General features: G+C 43.7%; 1 protein-coding gene across 1 annotated transcript in view; it reads left to right on the top strand.

Moving 5' to 3' along the window:
• Positions 1-6027: 6027 nt before the first annotated feature.
• Positions 6028-22490, top strand: part of gra (granulito) — a 385915-nt gene continuing 369452 nt past the window's right edge. Inside the window, exon 1 of the mRNA XM_041189045.1 lies at positions 6028-6087. Coding sequence (XP_041044979.1) covers positions 6056-6087 — 32 coding nt within the window. The 5' untranslated portion in view covers positions 6028-6055. The remainder of the gene's footprint in view (positions 6088-22490) is intronic.

Genomic DNA, 22490 nt, shown 5'->3' with positions numbered 1-22490 from the left:
AACAATTCTGTGATTCCGTGATCAGCAATGGAGTTAAACAGGATTGTTTTCTGGCACTGGCACTCTGGCATATTCTTTTCTTTGCTGCTCTTATTTGCCTTCAGGTCATCTACAGAGGGTAGATTTGAAGGGTCATGAGGACTCGAAACGTCAACTCTTCTTCTCCGCTGATGCTGCCAGACCTGCTGAGTTTTTCCAGGTAATTCTGTTTTTGTTTTGGATTTCCAGCATCTGCAGTTTTTTGTTTTTATCTACAGAGGATGTCTGCTTATATACCAGAACTAATGGAAAGCTGTTAAGCCTTGCTCCTGAGATCTAAGACAAAGTTGTACCACATCCCATGAGAGAGTTGCTCTACGTTGATGATGCTGCACTAGCACTCCATACCGATGAACACCTTCAGTGGCAAATGGACAGACCCTCTCACATCTGTAAAGTATTTGGTTTGACCATCAGCATCAGGAAGACAAATTTCATGGTCTAGAATATTGCCATACCACCATCTATCAGCACTGACCATTGACAGGTTGTTGAGAGCTTCACATCACAGAGCTTTTCCGATCACCATCAATCTGTCACCTAATGCTGAAATCACAACATGGATTGCATAAGTTACAGCTCTGTCCAAGCTGAGTAAGAGTGTGTGGAACAACAGCAAACTGACTGAAAACACTAAACTGCAAATCTACCAAGCCTGCATCCTCAGCACACTCATCTACAGTGGTGAACCCTGGACAACATAGGCTAAGCTGCAGAAAAGACTGAAAAGCTTCCACCTTAACTGTCTCAGACATCTTCTTGGCATCTCTTGGCAGGACAAGATCACCAACTCAGAGGTCCTGGTGCGTGCTAATTCCATCAGATAAGCCAATGACATCTGTGTTGGCTTGGTTACAATCATTGGATCGATGACAACCATATACCCAAAGACTTTCTGTATGGTGAACTGGCCACTGGTCGCAACCCCTTGGATGTCAATTGCTCTGCTACAAGGGCAACTGCAAGCAAGATAGGTAGATGGCGGACATTATCACTGACAACTGGACGGCAGTCTCTAACGGCTATGACCTCTGAATGCTGACAGTTTGGAAAGGTATTGGAAGAGGTGAGCAGAAATGAAAGGCTCAACTGGCTGAGAAAGGGGCCTAGAGAAAACAAAGGCAATTCATTCACCTTCTCAGGCCACTGTTTACCCCTGCAGCAAATGCGGCAGAGACTGCCATGCCAGAGTGGGCCTTCTGAGCCACGCCAGTTTGTGGTTAACACAGAGTTGACAACCACGGCGCAAACCATCATTTTATAAGACGGAAGGCTGACATTATATATCATGAACTCTGACTGAAATGATTTTGACATTTCTAAACTGTTCTCCTTCAAAATTCTAAATTCCTCAGACAATGAAATACTTTATTGTAGACCACATGCAAAATCAAACTGTGAACTGGATATATGACAAGAAGGAATTGGTTGCAATGAGGGCATTATGCAAACTTCCCTCTACTGGAAGGCTTTGTAAGAGAATGTATACTCATGTATCCATGTATTTCTACTTCAGGAATGTGACAATTGTAACTATCTTCAAGAAGGGAGATAAATTATGCTGTGGAAACTGTTGAAATGTTTCCCTCATGCCCATAGATTAGCATTCTCTTGAGTTGTCTACTTCATGTGGCTAAGCAAATCCTCCCAGAAATATAGTATGGCGTTACAGCTTCCAGAGGAACCTCTGACATGATCTTTGTTGCCAGACAAATTCAAGAAAAATGTCAAGAACAAGACCAGGAACTTTCATTGCATTCATCAACTTGACCAAAGCATTTGACTCAATAAATCATGAGGCCCTGTGGATTGTGCTCCAAAGATTTGTACAAGAAACTTCACCACAATCCTGCAACTGCTTCATCATGATATGACTTAAGCTGACTTGAATGGGAGATCTGAAACAGATGCCTTCAAAATCCAGACCGGTGTCAAGCAAGGCTGTGTGGTAGCCCCCATACTATTTACAATCTACCTTATTGCGGCTATTCATCATATCAAAGATCAAATGCCCTCTCATGTCAGCATTAAATACTGTCTAAATGGATAAGTGTAATATCAATCACCTCCGTGCCAAAGCTAAACTGACCGTCATAAATACACATAATTGAGAGTTTGCTGATGACTGCCGTGTTGTTGCCCACTCTGCACCAGATTTGTAAGCCACTCTGAATCTCTTCAATTCTGCATTCAAAAGACTAGGCCAGTCCTTCAATGTTCCTGCTCTCCTGACCTTATTCTAATTACAATTCTGACTATCCAATTTTCCTTCCTTGTCACCAAACTGACAGATGTTGCAAATGGTTTTCTCTCCCCGCATAATGTCAAGTCTACAATCATGACCTCATCCTCAAAAAAAGTCCTTGACCCCCCTGTCCTAGCAATTAAACTACAGCCGCATTTCCAATCTCCCTTCTTGAAAATTGTGCTACCTTTCAAATCTGTGCCTATCTTTCCTGCAATTCCATATTTGAATTGCCCCTATCAGGCTTCTGCCCTTGCTACAACAGTGAAGCTACCCTAATTAACATCACAAATGACATTCTGAGTGACTTTTTTGATTGTGCATTATCCTCCCTCATCCCGTCTTAACCTCTCTGCGGCTTTTAACGTGCCTGACCAAACCATCCTCTTCAAAAACCAATCCTCCATTCTCCAACTAAGTGGAACTATCCTCACCCGATTCCATTATTATTTACCCAATTATAGATACAAAATCTCCTGCAATAGATTTTCTTCATGTCCCTGCACATTTCTAATTTCTCAGCTACCTGCTGCCCCCTGGCAACATCATCTGAAACACGTCAGGTTCCATGTGTTCCAGGACACCCAGCTCTACCTCACTTCCACCACCCAGCATTGTATGAAATAAATCATGAGGCCCTGTGGATTGTGCTCCAAAGATTTGTACAAGAAACTTCACCACAATCCTGCAACTGCTTCATCATGATATGACTTAAGCTGACTTGAATGGGAGATCTGAAACAGATGCCTTCAAAATCCAGACCGGTGTCAAGCAAGGCTGTGTGGTAGCCCCCATACTATTTACAATCTACCTTATTGCGGCTATTCATCATATCAAAGATCAAATGCCCTCTCATGTCAGCATTAAATACTGTCTAAATGGATAAGTGTAATATCAATCACCTCCGTGCCAAAGCTAAACTGACCGTCATAAATACACATAATTGAGAGTTTGCTGATGACTGCCGTGTTGTTGCCCACTCTGCACCAGATTTCATCCAGTTGCACATTGGGAAAACTGATGTCATAGCCTTTGGCAGTTGTAACAAACTCCATTGCATAGCTATTGATTCCATCTTTCTCCCTAGCCACTATCTCAGGATAAAGTAGACTTCTTGCAGTTTTGGCATCCTATTTGACCCTGGATTGTGCTTCCAACCCCATAACCTCTGCATCACAAAGACCACCTATTTCCATCTCCACAATGTTCACATAGGGAGTCTTGTAGTGCAGTGGGTAGTGTCCCTGCCTCTGAGCCAGAAACTCTAGATTCAAGTCCCACCCCAGGACTTGATGGCCATTCATAATGCAGCCAAAATGTTTGATATCAACTTGTAAACACTTCCAATATATATGGCAGTAGCAGATGGTAAGAGCAGGAGAGATTCCTGGTCAGCATCTGATGGAGGAAGTTAGAGCCTCGACCATCACTATCCATAACTCCAGGCTAGAACATGCATGTAAAAGTGTATTTTGCCAGTTGCTCGGATGGATGGTGTGGATTGGATTGGTTCCAACAGTATGGGGTTCGATCCCTGTTCTGGCTGGAGTGGACTGAGATCCGTCTCTTTGTCCTATCTGCCTTTGGGCAGAGAACTCAAGAAGAACATTCACCTTTCATCTCAGTACCATTGCCTGCCTCAGTCCACCTGTTGCTGAAATTCTCATCCATGCTTTTGTTAACTCCTGACTCAACTATTCTAATACTCTCCTGGCCAACCTCCCAACTTCCACTCTATGTAAACTTCAGCTCATTAAAAACTCTGTTACTGTGCCATCAGCTGAGTGTGAAACTCTGGAATTGCCTCCTTAAACCTCTTCAGCTTTCCACTTCCCTCTCCTTCTTTAAGATGTTCTTTAAAACCCACCTCTTTGACCAAACTTTTGGTCACCTGTTCAAACATTTCCTTACATGGCTTTTTTTGTTACTACATCCTGTAATAGGTCTTCGTATGGTTAATGATGTTACAGGCACTATGTAAATGCAAGTTATTGTAAATGCTTTGAAGACAACTATAATGAGTTGTGTTCTTCAATCCTCTTGTCTAATTTTAGCTATATATGCTAGACTTTTACTTTCTAGTTTTCTGAGTTCTGAGATGGAAGTTTCTAAAAATGTTAACAGCTGTAGTGCCATCATACAAGGTTCAGTTCTAGTGACAATGTCCATAGTATAGTACTTCACCTTACTATCCTATATCCTCAAACAGGCACAGGTCTCCAGTGACCTGGTATTACCAGGATGCAGAAATAATTTGTTTGAGTTTCATTTTTAAGAATATAAGGAATAACCCTTCGTTTTACAGGATTTCTAGAGAAGACCTTTCCTGAAAGTAGATCTGCCATTGGATGCTGAAATCGTTCCAGGGGAGCTGTAAACTAATGGTCGAGGTTTGCCAGTGGCAGGATGCTCACCAGTGTGCTTTGTATTGTTAGCTTATATAATTAAAATGAACTCCAGCCGTACTTTTGTGTAGACTTGGACTTCTTAAACATCTTCGTTTTCATCATTAGGTCTAAACTTTCTAAACTAAAATAAATGGTGAGTCTGCATTTGGAGACTCAGTGCACACGCTATATTGAGCAGATTATTGATTTCTCTGTAATTTAGTTTCAGAGATTCCTAGGCACCAAATTCTGCAATTCTGTCCCGAAAACCCGTGCCTCACCAGCGCCCCCCTTTCTTTGACATCATTCTTGAAGTCCAACTCTTCAGCCCAATTTGTCCTAATCCTTCAGTGCGATGATTCAGCAGATTCAAAGGCAAAACCCGTGTGTGCGCCGGATAAGTAAGTATATCGCCAAGTCTTATTTTGACTGCGGGGTAAGAGCTGCGATGCTTCTTCTCAAAGGCTGCTCTGTCAGACAGGTACACATACATATTATTTAAATTTCGGGACCCATCGTGGCGTGCCGCCAAACAGGAGGATCGGGACGATTTAAAAGATCCAAGAAGCAATATATGTATAATCATGATCGACACAAGCTATGATTTGGAAGGGAAACGAGAAGAGGGCAAGTTGACTCGGGGTTTGGGGTGCAGTGCAGTGCTGGCCAGGAATGAACTGGGAAGATGTCCCACAGCTGCTGACACACTGACAGACGACACGTGCTACGTCACTGCGGTACCTGTTGTTGTGGTTGGTAAGGCAACCGTTCCAGGTGACAGTCCCGTCGGTTATCCAGCTTTATAACCCCATCCTCTCAATGCAACTTCTCTGTGAGTATTTCATTGTGAAAAATACTCCCCCCCCCCACCCCTATAGTGTGTGTGTTTATTTTAACCCCAATGTGTTAAACAACTCTTTCCGTTGTGGAGAAACATTTCCTAAACTGCTTTAATTTCTTTGCGGCGTTTAAAACTTTTCTCTCTCCCACCCGATTTAAAATCTGAGACCGCGCCCTTGACTTAACTCTCCTGTTTTTTTAATGATCCTCATTCCCTCTGCATTTCTTCAGCAGGTTTGTTTTTATAGATCCCAGTCGGACGATACCTTCTCGGTGATCGCCAACCCCCCCTCCCCCCTCCTCCTCCTCCTCCTCCCCCTACCCCAGCTGGTGCGGGACGCCTCCCCAATACCCCCACCGCCCCCTCCCTCGCTCACTTTCTCGGCTCCATCTCCGCGCAGGAAGAGCTCGAGACCAACGGAAGGGCACGTGCGGTCTGACGAAGGGGGTCGACCGAAGCAGCTCGAGCTCTGTTTGCGGGCAGTGCCGCACCTGGCGGAGGCGGAGCGACTGGTCGCGTGGGAGGTGCTCGAGCGAGGAGGGGATGGCGGAGGTGAAGGGCGTCGCTCAAACTGGGTGAGTACGACCGTTCAAAGCAAATCTGACAGGAGTCAAGCTCGTCTTTTTTAAAAAAACATATATATATATACATATACATATATATGTATAATACATGTTCTTTCTGTCATTGATAACAGCGTAAACAGCGAGGCGAGGTCAGTTTCACAGCCTGTCAGCGATCGCTGTCATCTCCACTCGATGTTCAGTATCTGCTCGGGACAGTTCGTTAGATTTTGGGGACCGGGGCTGAAGTTTAAATGGCCCCACTCGCCGTTTAGAATCAAGAAGTGACACCATTTTTTTTAAAGGTGGCGGTGGGTAGGGTCTAATCACGCCCTCCCCCGCTTACACAGTCTCCCGCTGACCCTGCGGTATAGATATCGCACCGTTTTTCGTGCGTAAATCGGCAGCGTCAGGAGGTAATTCAGCTGCGATTAGTATCACAACTGATTCTCACGCTTCTGATACTCCGCCGGGAGTTAGTCGCTGGGTGCCATCCGCATTGGAAACCACCCCCCAAGAGAGCTGAGGCAGTGATGGCACTTCTTGCCAAGCTCCAGCTGACTGCGCAAAGATCAGAGATCAAACTTGAGAGCTTCTTGATTTAGCCCCTAAGCCGTCAGGATTGCTGTACCATCTGATATGTTGATTAAGAGGAACTTATGGGGAAGGAAAATTGTTCAAAGCTTTATTTATTTTATCGAACATCATTTCACTTTAATTTCTGTTTTTTTTTTAATTTTTACGGCTGTCACGGTTACTACCGAATAGCACGCAGATCAGCTTAATTGAAAACAGCATTTTGCGGGCCTTAAATTGCTGCAGAAACCGTATTATGGATAGAGAAATGCTCAAGGACTGAAATTATTATTGCGATAGGGCTGTTCCAGAATATTGTAAAAAGGTGTAATCAAACCACATCAGCAGCAACAACTTGCATTGATGTAATGCCTTCAATATAAGGAAACTTGGCAAGACCTTTAACAGAGGCGTAATAAAAAAAAAAACCATAGAGTCTGATCTATAGAGGATATATTAAAAGAGGTGAACGTACTAAAATGTGGCCAAAGAGGTGGATTTGAGGAGTATTTTAAAGGAAAACCACAAGAAGCCAAAATCAGGAGTGGGGAGTTCAGAACGGAGTACATAGGAAAAAAGGAACAGAACTCGGCCATTCAATCTCTTGAACATCTTTCAGTCAGATCGTAATTGGATCTGTATTTCAATTCCATTAACTTGCCTTTGAACTACATCCCTTTACCTGACAACAATCTATAAATACAAAATTCCCCGACTCCGCAAACTCCAGTCAGGAGAAACGTCTCCCACCGGCCGGAATTTCGTTCTGGGGTGGGTGGGTGCTAACTGGAGCCGGGCTAACCGCCCCCTGAAGCAGTGCGGAGGCGGACTGTTTAAAAGGCCGCCCGGTGCTCTCGGACTTCATCCCAGTTACAATAAAAGTAGCAAAACAAAAACAGCCCTTTACCCCTCACCTCCTACACCCCATCACCCCCACACATTCCCTATTCTCCATCCATACCAACTCATGCTGCCTCATGCCCCCCACGCAGCCCCCATTACCCCTCATACACTCCATGCGAATGTAACCCTCTACCCAACCACCATGGCCCCTCATAGCCTCCGTGTCAACCAATGCCCCTGCCCATCTCCCATTGTCCCTCATACCACCTGTGTCAACCTATGCTCCTCTATAATCCCCACATGGCCCTTCAGAGCCCATATACCAATGTGTCAACCCATGATCCCTCATTCATTCCCAAGGCCCTTTGTAACCCCTATGCAAACTTACTGCCATCTCATGCCAATCCATGCCCCCACCCACTACCCTTATGTCCATACACCCTCCATGCAAACTCATGCAGTATGCATCATGGACGGACCTCAGGAGCCATGGTGAGATGGTATGAAAATTAAGTTCTAAGCATCTATTACAGACTGCTCTACATTTAAAAAACACTCTCATTGATGGCCTAACTTATATTTTAAGATTCTGTCTCCTTATTAGGAACATAAATTGGAGTAGGAATAGACCACATTGCTCCTTGAGTCTGATGTGCCATTAAGTTCAATCTTGGCTGAGCATCTGCCTTAACTACTCTTTTCTGCCCATTCCCCATATTCCTTTCAAAAACAGAATTACCTGGAAAAACTCAGCAGGTCTGGCAGCATCGGCGGAGAAGAAAAGAGTTGACGTTTCGAGTCCTCATGACCCTTCGACAGAACTTGAGTTCGAGTCCAGGAAAGAGCTGAAATATAAGCTGGTTTAAGGTGTGTGTGTGGGGGGCGGAGAGATAGAGAGACAGAGAGGTGGAGGGGGTTGGTGTGGTTGTAGCGACAAACAAGCAGTGATAGAAGCAGAATATCAAAAGATGTCAACAACAATAGTACAATAGAACACATAGGTGTTAAAGATAAAGTTGGTGATATTATCTAAACGAATGTGCTAATTAAGAATGGATGGTAGGGCACTCAAGGTATAGCCCACTAGAGCTATACCTTGAGTGCCCTACCATCCATTCTTAATTAGCACATTCGTTTAGATAATATCACCAACTTTATCTTTAACACCTATGTGTTCTATTGTACTATTGTTGTTGACATCTTTTGATATTCTGCTTCTATCACTGCTTGTTTGTCGCTACAACCACACCAACCCCCTCCACCTCTCTGTCTCTCTATCTCTCCGCCCCCCACACACACACCTTAAACCAGCTTATATTTCAGCTCTTTCCTGGACTCGAACTCAAGTTCTGTCGAAGGGTCATGAGGACTCGAAACGTCAACTCTTTTCTTCTCCGCCGATGCTGCCAGACCTGCTGAGTTTTTCCAGGTAATTCTGTTTTTGTTTTGGATTTCCAGCATCCGCAGTTTTTTTGTTTTTATCCCCATATTCCTTTCTTCCCTGACTTCTAAACTCAGATTTATGCAACATGTCCTCATAATGTTTTAAATATGGTGTAACTCTAGTGAATCTGTGTTGAATTCCTCCAAGGCCAGTGTATCTTTTCTGAGATGTGGTGCCCAGAACTGAATGCTGTGCTCAAGATGGGGTTTGCCCAAAGCTTTGTACAACTAAAGCAACTCTTTTGTATCCCAATCCCCTGGTGGAAAAGCCAGTATTCTACTAACATTTTTTGATTACTATTTGTACATGTGCACTAGATTTTAGTGATGGGTACTCATGGACATCCAAGTTCCTTTCCTCCTCCACATTTCCTAGTCTGTCACCATTATCAAAATATTCAAATTTGCTTTTCTTGGATGCAAAGTAAGCGATCTCACACTTGCTCACATTAAACTCCATTTGCCACATTTTATCCACTCACTGGTCTCCCTCTGTCATATAACTTCCTACTCCCATCTCCACAAGTTATCATGCATCCTAATTTAGTGTCGCCTGCAATCTAGGGTATACTATATTCCCTAATCCCAATCATTGATACATATGGTGAAAGGCTGAGATCCCAGTACAGATCTTTTGGATCAGCACCAATACTACTAGTACTTGTATTATATAGCACATTTAACATAATAAGATACCCTAAGGTGCTTTACAGAAGCATTATAAAATACAATATGACATACAGCTGGTGAGGGAACCAACAAGAGGGGAAATCATACTTGACCTCATCCTCACCAACCTGTCTGCCGCAGATGCATCTGTCCATGACAGTCTCGGTAGGAGTGACCACTGCACAGTCATTGTGGAGACGAAGTCCTGCCTTCACATCAAGGATACCCTCCATCGTGTTGTGTGGCACTATCACTGTGCTAAATGAGATAGATTTCAAACAGATCTAGCAACTCAAGACTGGGCATTAACAAGATGCTGTGGGCCATCAGCAGCAGCAGAATTGTACTAGAACACAATCTGTAGCCTCATGGCCCAGCATATCCCCCACTCCACCATTACCATCAAGCCAGGGGATCAAACCTGGTTCAATGAAAAGTGCAGGAGGGCATGCCAGAAGTAGCACCAGGCGTACCTAAAAATGAAGTGTCAACCTGGTGAAGCTATAACACAGGACTACTTGTGCACCAAACAGCATACACAGCAAGTGATAGACAGAGATAAGTGATCCCACAACCAGTGGATCAGATCTAAGCTCTGCAGTCCTGCCACATCCAGTCATGAATGGGGGTGGACAATTAAACAACTCACTGGAGGAGGAGGCTCCACAAATATCCTCATCTTCAATGATGGAGGAGCCCAGCATATCAGTGCAAAAGATAAGGCTGAAGCATTCACAATAGTCTTCAGCCAAAAGTACCGAATGGATGATCCATCTCGGCCTCCACCCGAGGTCCCCAGCATTGCAGATGCCGGTCTTCAGCCAATTCGATGCACTCCATGTGATATCCTGACTGGAGAGATGGTTGAAGGCACTGGATACTGCAAAGGCGATGGGCCCTGACAATATTCTAGCAATAGTACTGAAGAATTGTGCTCTAGAAATTGCAGCGCCCCTAGCCAAGCTATTCCAGTACAGCTATAGCACTGGCATCTACGCAGCTATATGGAAAACTGCCCAGGTATGTCCTGTATGCAAAAAGCAGGACAATTCGAACCCAGCCAATTACCGCCCCATCAGTCTACTTTCATCATCAGTAAAGTAATAGAAGGGGTCATCAACAGTGCAATCAGGCAGCACTTGCTCTGCAATAGCCTGCTCACTGATACTCAGTTTGGGTTCCATCAGGACCACTCAGCTCTTGACCTCATTACAGCCTTGGTTCAAACACGGACAAAAGAACTGAACTCCCGAGGTGAGGTGAGAGTGACTGCCCTTGACAGTAAGGCAGCATTTGACCGAGTGTGGCATCAAGGAGCCCTAGCAAAACTGGAGTCAATGGGAATCAGGGGGAAAACTCTCCGCTGGTTGGAGTCATACCTAGCAAAAAAGAAGATGGTTGTAGTTGTTGGAGGCCAGTCTTCTCGGCTCCAAGACATCACTGCAGGAGTTCCTCAGGGTAGTGTCCTTGGCCTAATCATCTTCAGCTGCTTCATCAATGACCTTCCTTCCATCATAAGGTCAGAAGTGGGGATGTTCACTGATTATTGCAAATGTTCAGCACCATTCGCGACGACTCCAATAATGAAGCAGTCCATGTCCGATTGCAGCAAGACCTGGACAATATCCAGGCTTGGGCTGACAAGTGGTAACATTTGCACCACACAAGTGTCAGGTAATGACCATCTCCAACAAGAGAGAATCCAACCTTTGCCCCTTGATGTTCAATGGCTTCACCATCACTGAATCTCCTACTATCAACATCCTGGGGGTTACCATTGACCAGAAACTGAACAGGACTGGCCATGTAAATGCTGTGGCCACAAGAGCAGGTTAGGGGTTGGGAATTGTGCAGTGAGTAACTCACCTCCTGATTCCCCAAAGCCTGTCCACCATCTACAAGGCACAAGTCTGGAATGTGATGGAACACTCCCCACTTGATTGGATGAGTGCAGCTCCCACAACACAAGGAGCTTGACATCATCCAGGACCTAGCAGCCTGCTTGATTGGCACCACATCCACAACCGTTCACTCCTTTCACCACCGGCACACAGTGGTAGCAGTGTGTACCATCTACAAGATGCACTGCAAGAATTCACCAAAGCTCCTTGGACAGCACCTTCCAAACACACAACCACTACCATCTAGAAGGACAAGGGCAGCAGATAAATGGGAACACCACCACCTGGAAGTTCCCTTCCAAGTCACTCACCATTCTGACTTGGAAATATATCACCGTTCCTTTACTGTCAAAATCCTGGAACTCCCTTCCTAACAGCACTTTGGGTGCTCCCACACCACATGGACTGCAGCGGTTCAAGAAGGCAGCACACCGCTGCCACCTCACGGGCAATTAGGGATGGGCAATAAACGCTGGCCCAGCCAGTGAGGCATACATTCCTTGAATAAAAAAAAAATCAAGCCACATATGGAAATATTAAGGTATGTGACCAAAAGCTTAATCAGAGACGTCGGTTTCAAGGGGTGTTTTAAAGGAGGAAAGTGAGCAGAGTTGCAGAGATGTTCAGGGAGGTAATTCCAGAGTTAAGGCTTTAGTAGCTGAAGACACTATCACCAGTGGTAGAGCATTTAAAATTCGATATGCTCAAAAGAATCATTAGAGTGCAAATGTCTCGGAGGATTGTGGGGCTGGAGGAGATTGCAGATATTGGGAGGGACAAGGAAATAGGGATTTGAAATGAGAATTTTAAAATTGAGGTGTTGCTTAACGGACTGTCCTTATAGATCAGTGACAGCAGGCTTGATGGATGAACTGGATTTGGTGCAAGATTGGACATATGCAGCAGAGTTTTGGATTACCTCAAGTTTACAAGGGGTAGAATGTGGGAGGCCAGGCTGGAATGATTTGGAATAGTGAAGTCTAAAGGTAACAAAGGCATAGATAAGAGTTTCAGCAGAAGACCTGAGGCAAGGACAGAGTCAGGCAATGTTATTATGGAGATGGAAATAGGTGATTGTGGTGATGGCTCAGATCAACTCAGGGTCAGGTATGACACAGAGTCTGGTTCAGCCTCAGACAGTTACAAGGGACAAGGATGGAGGCAGTGATGAGGGAGAGGAGTTTGTGGTGGGGTCCAAAGATGATGGCTTCAGCCTTCCCAATATTTAATTGGAGGAAATTTCTGTTCCTCCAGTACTTCGATATTGGATAAGCTGAGGGATAATTTAGCAATAGTGGGGAAGTCGTAATATGGGGTAGTAAGATATTGCTCGGTGTCACCAGCGCAGGTGTTTCAGGGAGCTAATTCCAGAGTTGTGTTTTCAGATCAAAAACAGAATTACCTGGAAAAACTCAGCAGGTCTGGCAGCATCGGCGATGCTGCCAGACCTGCTGAGTTTTTCCAGGTAATTCTGTTTTTGTTTTGGATTTCCAGCATCCGCAGTTTTTTTGTTTTTATCTTTGTGTTTTCAGATGTTGTGCTGAGGGGCAGCATATATATTAGAAATAGGAGGGGGTCAAGGATAGATCTTTGGGGGAACATCAGAGATAACTGCAGGAATAGGAAGAGAAGTCAATGATGATGACTCTCTGGTTGCGAGTAGCTAGGTAAGGACGGAACCAGGTGAGTGTAGTCCCAACAAACTGGATGGCAATGGCAAGACATTGGAGGCAGATGGCACGATCAACTGTGTCAAAGGTTGCAGACAGGTGGAGAAGAATGAGGAGGGATAGTTTGCCTTTGACGCAGGCATAGGATGTCACTTGTGACTTTGATAACAGTCGCTTTGGTACTGTAACAGGGGCAAAAACATGATTGGAGTGATTCAACTATGGAGTTCTCAGAGTGCTGGGCACAAATTTGAGAGGCAACTTTACCACTTTTCATATTCCACCAATCAGAGAACACACCCTTTGTCCCTAATCTGTTTCAGACCTCCCAAGAAATAACATGCAATGTCCAAGATTACTCCCTGATTCTTTGCACTTTTCTTTATTCCACTAATCTCTTGTACAGAACCTTATCAAATGCATTCTGGAAATCCATTTCGACAACATTCCTAGATAGCCCCCTAGTGACCTTTAGAGGAAGGTACATAGATAAGTAGGAGTGATGCTATGAATTGATTTAACTGCAAAAATAAAAACTAAGTATTGGGGTCTGTGAGCCGTAATAAGTTTGAGGACGTGTGCAGTTTGATGCAGGATAGAACACTAGCAGTAGAATTCTTGGATGTGCTGAAATTTATGGAGTGTGGAAGATGTAAGGTTGACTGGACAGAATTGGAGTAGTTGATCCTGGAGCTCGCATGTGGTCAGCACATATGCTGAGGTGGGGGATGGAGTCATTGGCAAGCATATGGACTGTGGACGGCTGGGGCACAAAGATGATGGCCTAGATCTTCTGGTCTCCAGATCGTTGAAGACTGCATGTATGGCCCAAGAGACATGTTAAGATACCGCAGAAATCTTGATGCGCAAACCTCTTTGGGAATTGCCCAGAAAGTTTCAACTTCTGATGGGAAATTCCCCTGTTCTTAAGGAACCTCTGGAAATGTCTCTGATCCTGAGCTAGATTCGGAGACTTCGGACAGTTCCGTGGGACTTATTTGGATAGTTATCCAGGAAATGTTAGACAGATTAAAACCAAGTCTAACACCTGGGTAATTATAAAACTAACTCTCCAATCACTTACTGACCCCTCGACTACCCCCCACCTCCCCCCCCCCCCACCTCCCCCCCCCCCCACCATACCCCCCTCCTGTCCCCTGACTACCTCCCTGACCACTCCTTCTGACTGCCTGACGACTACTCCTGACCCCTGGACTACTGCCCTTGACACATGAGTATTGCCCCAACACCCAACTACCAACCATGACTACTTGACTATCGTCTGAACTGACAGGACCCAATTTCCCCTCCTGTCCATGTGTCCACCATACCTAACCCCAAAACTAACCCCCCACCGACCCAACCATCCTTCCAGACCACACTACTTCACCACCACCCAACTTCCCTGACCTGACTACCCCGCAACCCATCTACTACCTTGCCCACTGAACCACCTGACATTCCACCCACTTGCCATCCTGCAACCTACTACCTCATCAACCCTACCCACTTACCTCAGACACCTATCCCATCCCCCACCCCAACCATCCCCTAGCCATTCGCCTAATCATTAACATTCACACTGGACCTCTAAACTTACCATCCGGTAACTAGTGCCCTAAAGAGGGGGCTTGTCCTACCATCCCCAACTCTGCTATGATTTGATGGAGTTCTCCCGGCATTTCTGGTTAAGCCAGGCTCATAAGACCTAGCAAGAAATGCAGAACAGCGTCCAGGCGGGGAAAACTTTGAGCAGAGTGGCAATCCGATAATGATTGCCCCTCCTTGGAAGATCCAGGCCATTATATTTGATCTTCCTGATGGGAAGAAATTACAGCTTTACCAAAACTGAATATTAGACAAGTAGCCTGATCTACAGAGGATGAGAGAGCTGGTGGAGAGGTAGCCATGCTACAATAATATAGGTATGAATGGAACCATAAAAATCCAGTTCCACTCACCTGGATGGAAGAGAGACATTGGAGGAGAATGTTATAGTTGACCAGGTCAAAGGTTGCATAGATGTCAAGGAGGATGGGGAAGGATACACCACAACAGTCATGGTGAATGTTGTTTATGACTTGTTTTAAAGACTACTGTGGTGGGGCTGAAGCATATTGGAGAGATTTAAACAGAACTGGAGGAGAGATGGGCATGAGCTTTGAAGTCAGCAATAATTTTAGATGCTTTGGAGAGGCAAGGAAGCTTGAGGGTGGTGAGATAATTTACAAGGGTAGAGTGATTAAGATTTTTTTTGAGCAAGGGGGTGATTGGGGTAGTTTTGAAAAGGAGATGGCACCAACTTCACCTAACATTGGAGTTTTGAAGGAAATTTAGGGACTAGTAGAGAGATCCAGGGGATGGTTGGGAGTGGAGAGAGAAAGAGATAACGTTCTAGAATTAGGGCAGGGGGTGGTATTTGGCTTATGGGCAAGGAAAAAGGGGGAAATAGGTGTCTAGATGGTCTGTTTAGGTGATGATCAATTCTGCAAGCTTTTCACACTAGATGTTGGAATGTCTGGAGTCTGCATTATAGGAAGGATGTGATTGCCCTAGAGAGTGCAGACGAGATTTACCAGGATGTTGCCTGGGCTGGAGAGTTTTAGTTATGAAGAGTGATTGGATAGACTGGGGTTATTTTCCTTGGAGCAGAGGAGATTGAGGAGGGACATGATTGAGGTGTATAAAATTATGAAGGGCATAGATAGGTTAGACAGGAAGGAACTTTTCCCCTTCATGGAGGGATCAATAACCAAGGGGCATAGATTTAAGATAAGGGGCAGGAGATTTGGAGGGGATGTGGGGAAGAATTTTCTCACCCAGAAGGTGGTGGAAATCTGGAACACACTGCCTGAAAGGGTGGTATAGGCAGAAACCCTCATAACACTTAAGAAGTATTTGGATGTGCACTTGTGATGCCATGGCACACAAGGCTATGGGCCTAGTGCTGGAAAATGGGATTAGAATAGTTAAGTACTTGTTTGACTGGCACAGACTCGATAGGCTGAAGGGCCTTTTTCGTGCTGTATACCTCTATGACTCTATGTTGGAGGTGATGTTGAAGGGAGTAAGATTTAAGGTAGCAGTTGATGATGGTAAAAAAAAAATGGGTGGGGTTGTTTTAGTTTATCTGGATAATCCCAGAGCAGTGTGTAGTTTTGGTGGGCGAAAGGGAGGCCTGTTAGGGCTTGAGGTGGTCCAGTTAGACCTGGTGATAGATGGCTAAACCAGTTATATTCAAGATACCTTCAAGGCTATTCCCTTTGTTCTTAAGGGTATGAAGATGAGAGCCATGACTGGGTTGAGAAACCATGAAGGTTTTGCTGGGGTCAAGAACTTCAAAGTAAAGTTAAGGGAATGGGTGAGCAGATTAATATCTGTGGGCATGCTGTGAAAGTGCAATTGTAAATGACTTGGAGGAGGTTTTCTTGTAAGGGCTTTGAACAATAGTAAGGGGACATGAGTGGTAAGGATACAAAGAAATTATTGAAGATTACTTATTTGTGATTAATACCAGGATTGCAGATTGTTCATGGAAGGTGACAAGGGGCTGAAGGCATGATTGCGACTGTAGATAGAAGAGTTAATCTGGAGGGAGAAGTTTTAGCAGGATAGTAGGTTGATGAATTTAGAGGATATAGAGAAAAAAAATAAGGGAAGCCAAAGCGATATAGATGGGATGGTGGAGTGGGCGGTTAAGTGGCTGATGGATTTTAACATAGAGAAGTGTGAGGTCAACATTTAGGGAGGTCAAACAGTTACAGAGATTACAAAATAAATGGAAATATACTAAGAGGGGTAGATGAAGTGAGAGATCTTGGTGTATATGTACACAGGTCCCTGAAGGCAGGAGTTCAAGTAGACAAGGTTGTAAAGAAGGCAAAACAAAAACAGAATTACCTGGAAAAACTCAGCAGGTCTGGCAGCATCGGCGGAGAAGAAAAGAGTTGACGTTTCGAGTCCTCATGACCCTTCGACAGAACTTGCGTTCGAGTCCAAGAAAGAGTTGAAATATAAGCTGGTTTAAGGTGTGTGTGTGGGGGGCGGAGAGATAGAGAGACAAAGAGGTGGAGGGGGGTGGTGTGGTTGTAGGGACAAACAAGCAGTGATAGAAGCAGATCATCAAAAGATGTCAACGACAATAGTACAATAGAACACATAGGTGTTAAAATTAAAGTTGGTGATATTATCTAAAGGAATGTGCTAATTAAGAATGGATGGTAGGGCACTCAAGGTATAGCTCTAGTGGGTTTTTTTTATATAATGGAAATAGGTGGGAAAAGGAAAATCTTTATAATTTATTGGAAAAAAAAAGGGGAAGGGGGAAACAGAAAGGGGGTGGGGATGGGGGAGGGAGCTTACGACCAAAAATGCCCTTCCATCCATTCTTAATTAGCACATTCGTTTGGATAATATCACCAACTTTAATTTTAACACCTATGTGTTCTATTGTACTACTGTCGTTGACATCTTTTGATGATCTGCTTCTATCACTGCTTGTTTGTCCCTACAACCACACCCCCCCCCCCCCACCTCTTTGTCTCTCTATCTCTCCGCCCCCCCACACACACAACTTAAACCAGCTTATATTTCAACTCTTTCTTGGACTCGAACGCAAGTTCTGTCGAAGGGTCATGAGGACTCGAAACGTCAACTCTTTTCTTCTCCGCCGATGCTGCCAGACCTGCTGAGTTTTTCCAGGCAATTCTGTTTTTGTTTTGGATTTCCAGCATCCGCAGTTTTTTTGTTTTTATTACTATTGTAAAGAAGGCATATGGAATGCTCTCCTTCATTGACAGAGGTATAGAATATGAAAGTAAGGATATAATGTTGGAATTGTATAAAACACTGGTGAGGCCACAACTGGAGTATTGTATGCAGTTCTGGTCACCACATTACAGGAAGGATGTAATAGCTCTGGAGAGAGTGCAGAGGAGGTTTACAAGAATGTTACCAGGGTTAGAATAGTGTAGCTACGAGGAGAGATTGGATAGGTGGGGGTTATTTTCCTTAGAACAAAGAAAGCTGAGAGGTGACTTGATTGAGGTGTACAAATTTATGAGGGGAATGGATAGAGTGGACAGGATAACATTGTTTCCCTTGGTGGAGAATTCTAGAACCAGTGGACATAGATTCAAGATAAATGGCAGAAGGTGTAGGGAGGACATGTGGAAGAACTTTTTTACGCAGAGGGTAGTGGGTGTCTGGAATTCACTGCCCAAGTTGGTGGTAGAGGCAGAAACTTTAAACTCTTTTAAAAAGTACCTGGATCTGCACCTTAAGTGCTGTAAGCTGCAGGGCTATGGGCTGGGATTAGAAAGGGCACATGGGTGTCCTCGGGCTGGCATGGACAAGATGGGCCGAATGGCCTCCTTCTGTGCTGTAACTTTTTCATGGTTCTATGGTTCTAATGCAGATGCTGGAGGCACTGATTGCAGAGGCTGAGAGAGGAAAACAGGGAAGATATCCTGATGCAAACACAAACTTGTGGGAGCATAATGAGGGATAATATATAATGGTGATTTTAAAGGAGGGGTGAACCAAGACGAGAAGTAAAAGTTACCAAACAAGTACAGAATAGAAAGAATAAAGTATGGTTTGAATGAATGGTGTCATGGTTGAGTGGCAGAACGAATGGGCCCAAGTATGGGCACAATGGGCTCTGAACCAGCCAGAGATTAGGCTGTTTTAGATTTAGTATTATGTAATGAGAAAGTGCTAATTAATAACCTTGCTGTAAAGCAGCCTTTAGGAAATAGTCATCATAATATAATAGAATTTTACATTAAGTTTGAAAGTGATACAGTTCATTCTGAAACTAGGGTCTTAAATCTGAACAAAGAAAACTATGAAGGTATGAGGGGCAAGTTGACTATGGCGGATTGGGAAAATACACTAAAAAAATTGACAATAGAGAGGCAATGGCTAGTATTTAAAGAAGCATTACATTGTCTACAACAAGTGCACATCCCTCTAAGACACAAAAACCAAACAGGAAAGGTGAATCAACCATGGCTAACAAAAGAAGTTAAAGATTGCATTAGACCAAAATAAGTGGCCTATCAGATTGCCAGAAAAAGTGGTAAGCCTGAGGATTGGGAGCAAGTTGGAACCCAGCAAAGAAGGACCAAGAAGCCGATTAAGAAAGGGAAAAGAGAATATGAATGCAAGCTAGCAAGGAACATAAAGGCGGACTGTAGAATTTTCTTAAGGTAAGTGAAAAGGAAAAGATTAGCAAGGACAAATTTGGGTCCATTACAGGCAGAGACAGGAGAATTTATAATGGAGAATAGGGAAATAGCAGGGAAACTAAACAATTACTCTGTGATAAAAACAAAAAACTGCGGATGCTGGAAATCCAAAACAAAAACAGAATTACCTGGAAAAGCTCAGCAGGTCTAGCAGCATCGACGGAGAAGAAAAGAGTTGATGTTTCGAGTCCTCATGATTACTCTGTGTCTGTCTTCATGGAGGAAGATACAGAAAATCTCCCAGAAATACTAGGGAACCAAGGATCTTGTGAAAATAAGGAACTGAAAGCAATTTGTATTAATAAAAAGTTAGTACTCGAAAAATTAATTGGATTGAAGGTTGATAAATCCCCTGAGCCATGATGAGGTATATCCCAGACTGTTGAAGGAGGTAGCTGTAGAAATTGTCGATGCATTGGTAGTTATCTTTCAAAATTTTATAGATTCTGGAAAGGTTCCTGTAGACCAGAAAGCGACAAATGTAACCCCAATATTTAACAAGGGAAGCAGAGAGAAAACAGAGAACTCCAGACCTGTTAGTTTGATGTTTGTAGCCAGTAAAATGTTAGAATCTATCTCAAAGGATGTGATAACTAAAGACTTGGAAAAAAATTGGGGGGAGTCAACATGGATTTATGAAAGGATAATCATGTTTGACAAACCTATTGGAGTTTGTTGAGGATGTTACACGTAGCAGAGATAAAGGAGAACCAGTGGATGTGATGCTTCAGAGGGCTTTTGATAAGGTCCCATGGAGGAGATTAGTAAACTAAATTGGAGCACATGGGATTGGAGATAATATACTGGTATTGATTGAGAATTGGTTATCAGACTGAAAACAGAGAGCAGCAATAAATGGGTCATTCTCAGGATGTGACTAGTGGGCTATCACAGGATACAGCTGTTCACAATCTACATAAATGAATTGGATGTGGGGACCAGATGTAGTAATTCCAAATTAGTTGATGACACAAAACTAGGTGGGAATATAAGTTGTGAGGAGGATGCAAGGGGACTTGTACAGGCTAAGTGAATGGGCAAGAAAATGGCAGATGGAATATGATGTGAATAAGTGTGAAGTTATTCATTTTGGTAGAAAAAAAAGAAAGATAGAGTATTTCGTAAATAGTGAGAGGTCGGGAAGTGTTGATGTCCTAAGGGATCCGGGTGTCTTTGTTCATGAGTTAGCATGCAAAAAGCTATCGTGCAGGTGCAGCAAGCAATTGGGATGGGAAATGGTATGTTGGCGTTCATGGCAAGGATATTTGAGTCTAGGAGTAAAGATACCTTGCTTCAATTGTATAGAGCCTTGCTGAGACTGTACCTGGAGTGTTGTGTGCAATTTTGGACTCCTTATCTAAGTAAAGTTATATACTTCTCATAAACAGAGTGCAGCAGATGTCCACCAGGTTAATCCCTGGGATGGTGAGATTGTTTTATGAGGAGAGATTAAGGAAACTGGGTATGTATTCTCTGAAGTTTTGATGAATGAGTGGTGATCTCATTGAAACTTACAAAATTCTTACAGGGCAACAGAATAGACGTAGATAGGATGTTTTCCCTGGCTGGTGAGTCTAGAACCAGAGAACACAGTCTCAGAATAAGGGGCAGGCCATTTACGACTGAGAGGGGAGGAATTTCTTTAGTCAGAGGGTGGTGAATTTTTGGAATTCTCTACTCCAGAGGGCTATGGAAGCTCAACATTCAAGCATGTTTAAGACAGAAATTGACAGATTTCTGGATACAAATGGCATCAAAGGATATGGAGATGGCATAGGAAGGTGGCGTTGAGCTAGCTGATCAGCCATGATCTAATTGAATGGTGGAGCAGGCTTGACGGGCCAAATGGCCTACTCCTGTCCCTATGCTTTCCTATGTTTAAGTCTGGGGCTGCGGCCAAAATGTGCGCACAGATGGATTGTGTAGGAATTTGGCTGATATAGGCATGGCAGAGATTAAAGGAGACCTGAGCATAAATTAAGGATACAGAGGAAGCAATATGGAACAGTTCAAAAGTTGAAATTGGAAGCCCTGTGGTGGAATGAAATTCACTTGTAGATAGTGTGAAGTCAGCTTGGGGCACCTATGAATCACCATCCAAATTCAGGGTCAGATATGGAATGAGATTGGATCCAGGAGCTATTTGAAGGGCAGAATGGTGGTGGTGAGGGTAGGTGCTGGTGGAGGTTATGAAATGGAATTAGAGAGCCAAAGAGTGGAAAGTTAGCATGAGCAAGTAGACATGGATCCTTAGACTCAACAGATGTGTATAGTGGCATTGGGTGTTAGTGGTGCATTCCAGTATAGAGTCATAGAAAAGTAGTAACAACTTTATTTCTGATTAGCATTGCAGACAATCTATGCAGCTTATCCAGAAAATAGAAAGCTTTTTTCAGGGTTAGATAGGTCCAGTCAGCTCCCAGACCTGGATGAAGCCCCATTAAAATTAATAGAGATGTTTCAGGGTTGACTGTCCAAGGATGAGATTACTCAAGTAGCTTGACTGTGCAGAGATCCAATGCAGTTAGTCTACACTGAAGTTAAAATTGATCATTCTTTTTTGCAAACTAAGGATTCTTTTTGTATTTTTTTTTATTCATTCACGGGATATGGGCTTTACTGGCTGGGCATTTTTTTTTGGTGAAACAAAGGTATGCTACTTTAGATCAATAGGGTTATAAAGCAGGATGGGCAAAGTACAACCGGTGTTAAGTGAGAGACTTGGAATGATTGCACACTATGCACAATGAGGTTAAAACTGAAGGGGTTTTCTCAATTAACTTTTGCTGGAAGAACTATAGGAGCTTTGGAGACAGTGGTTGGGTACTTTGAAAAAAAGTGCTCCTTTAACTTATCAACTTCCTTAAAATTGTATTGAGAGTTATGTGTCAAGGGACAAAATATCTTAGCTTTTGTTTCCTGTATCTTTCAAATTTTCAAAGGCTTTCCTTTTTTACCTTCAGGATCATTACAAAGATTAAATAAAAACAGAGTGCTAAAGAAGTTCTGAAGAAGAGTCCTATTCGACTTGAAATGTTAACTCTGTTTCTATCTTCACAATG

This window comes from Carcharodon carcharias, chromosome 6 (assembly GCF_017639515.1).
Source record: "Carcharodon carcharias isolate sCarCar2 chromosome 6, sCarCar2.pri, whole genome shotgun sequence".
In the NCBI taxonomy this organism is placed as follows: Eukaryota; Metazoa; Chordata; class Chondrichthyes; order Lamniformes; family Lamnidae; genus Carcharodon; species Carcharodon carcharias.
This window is presented reverse-complemented; position numbering and strand designations above follow the sequence as displayed.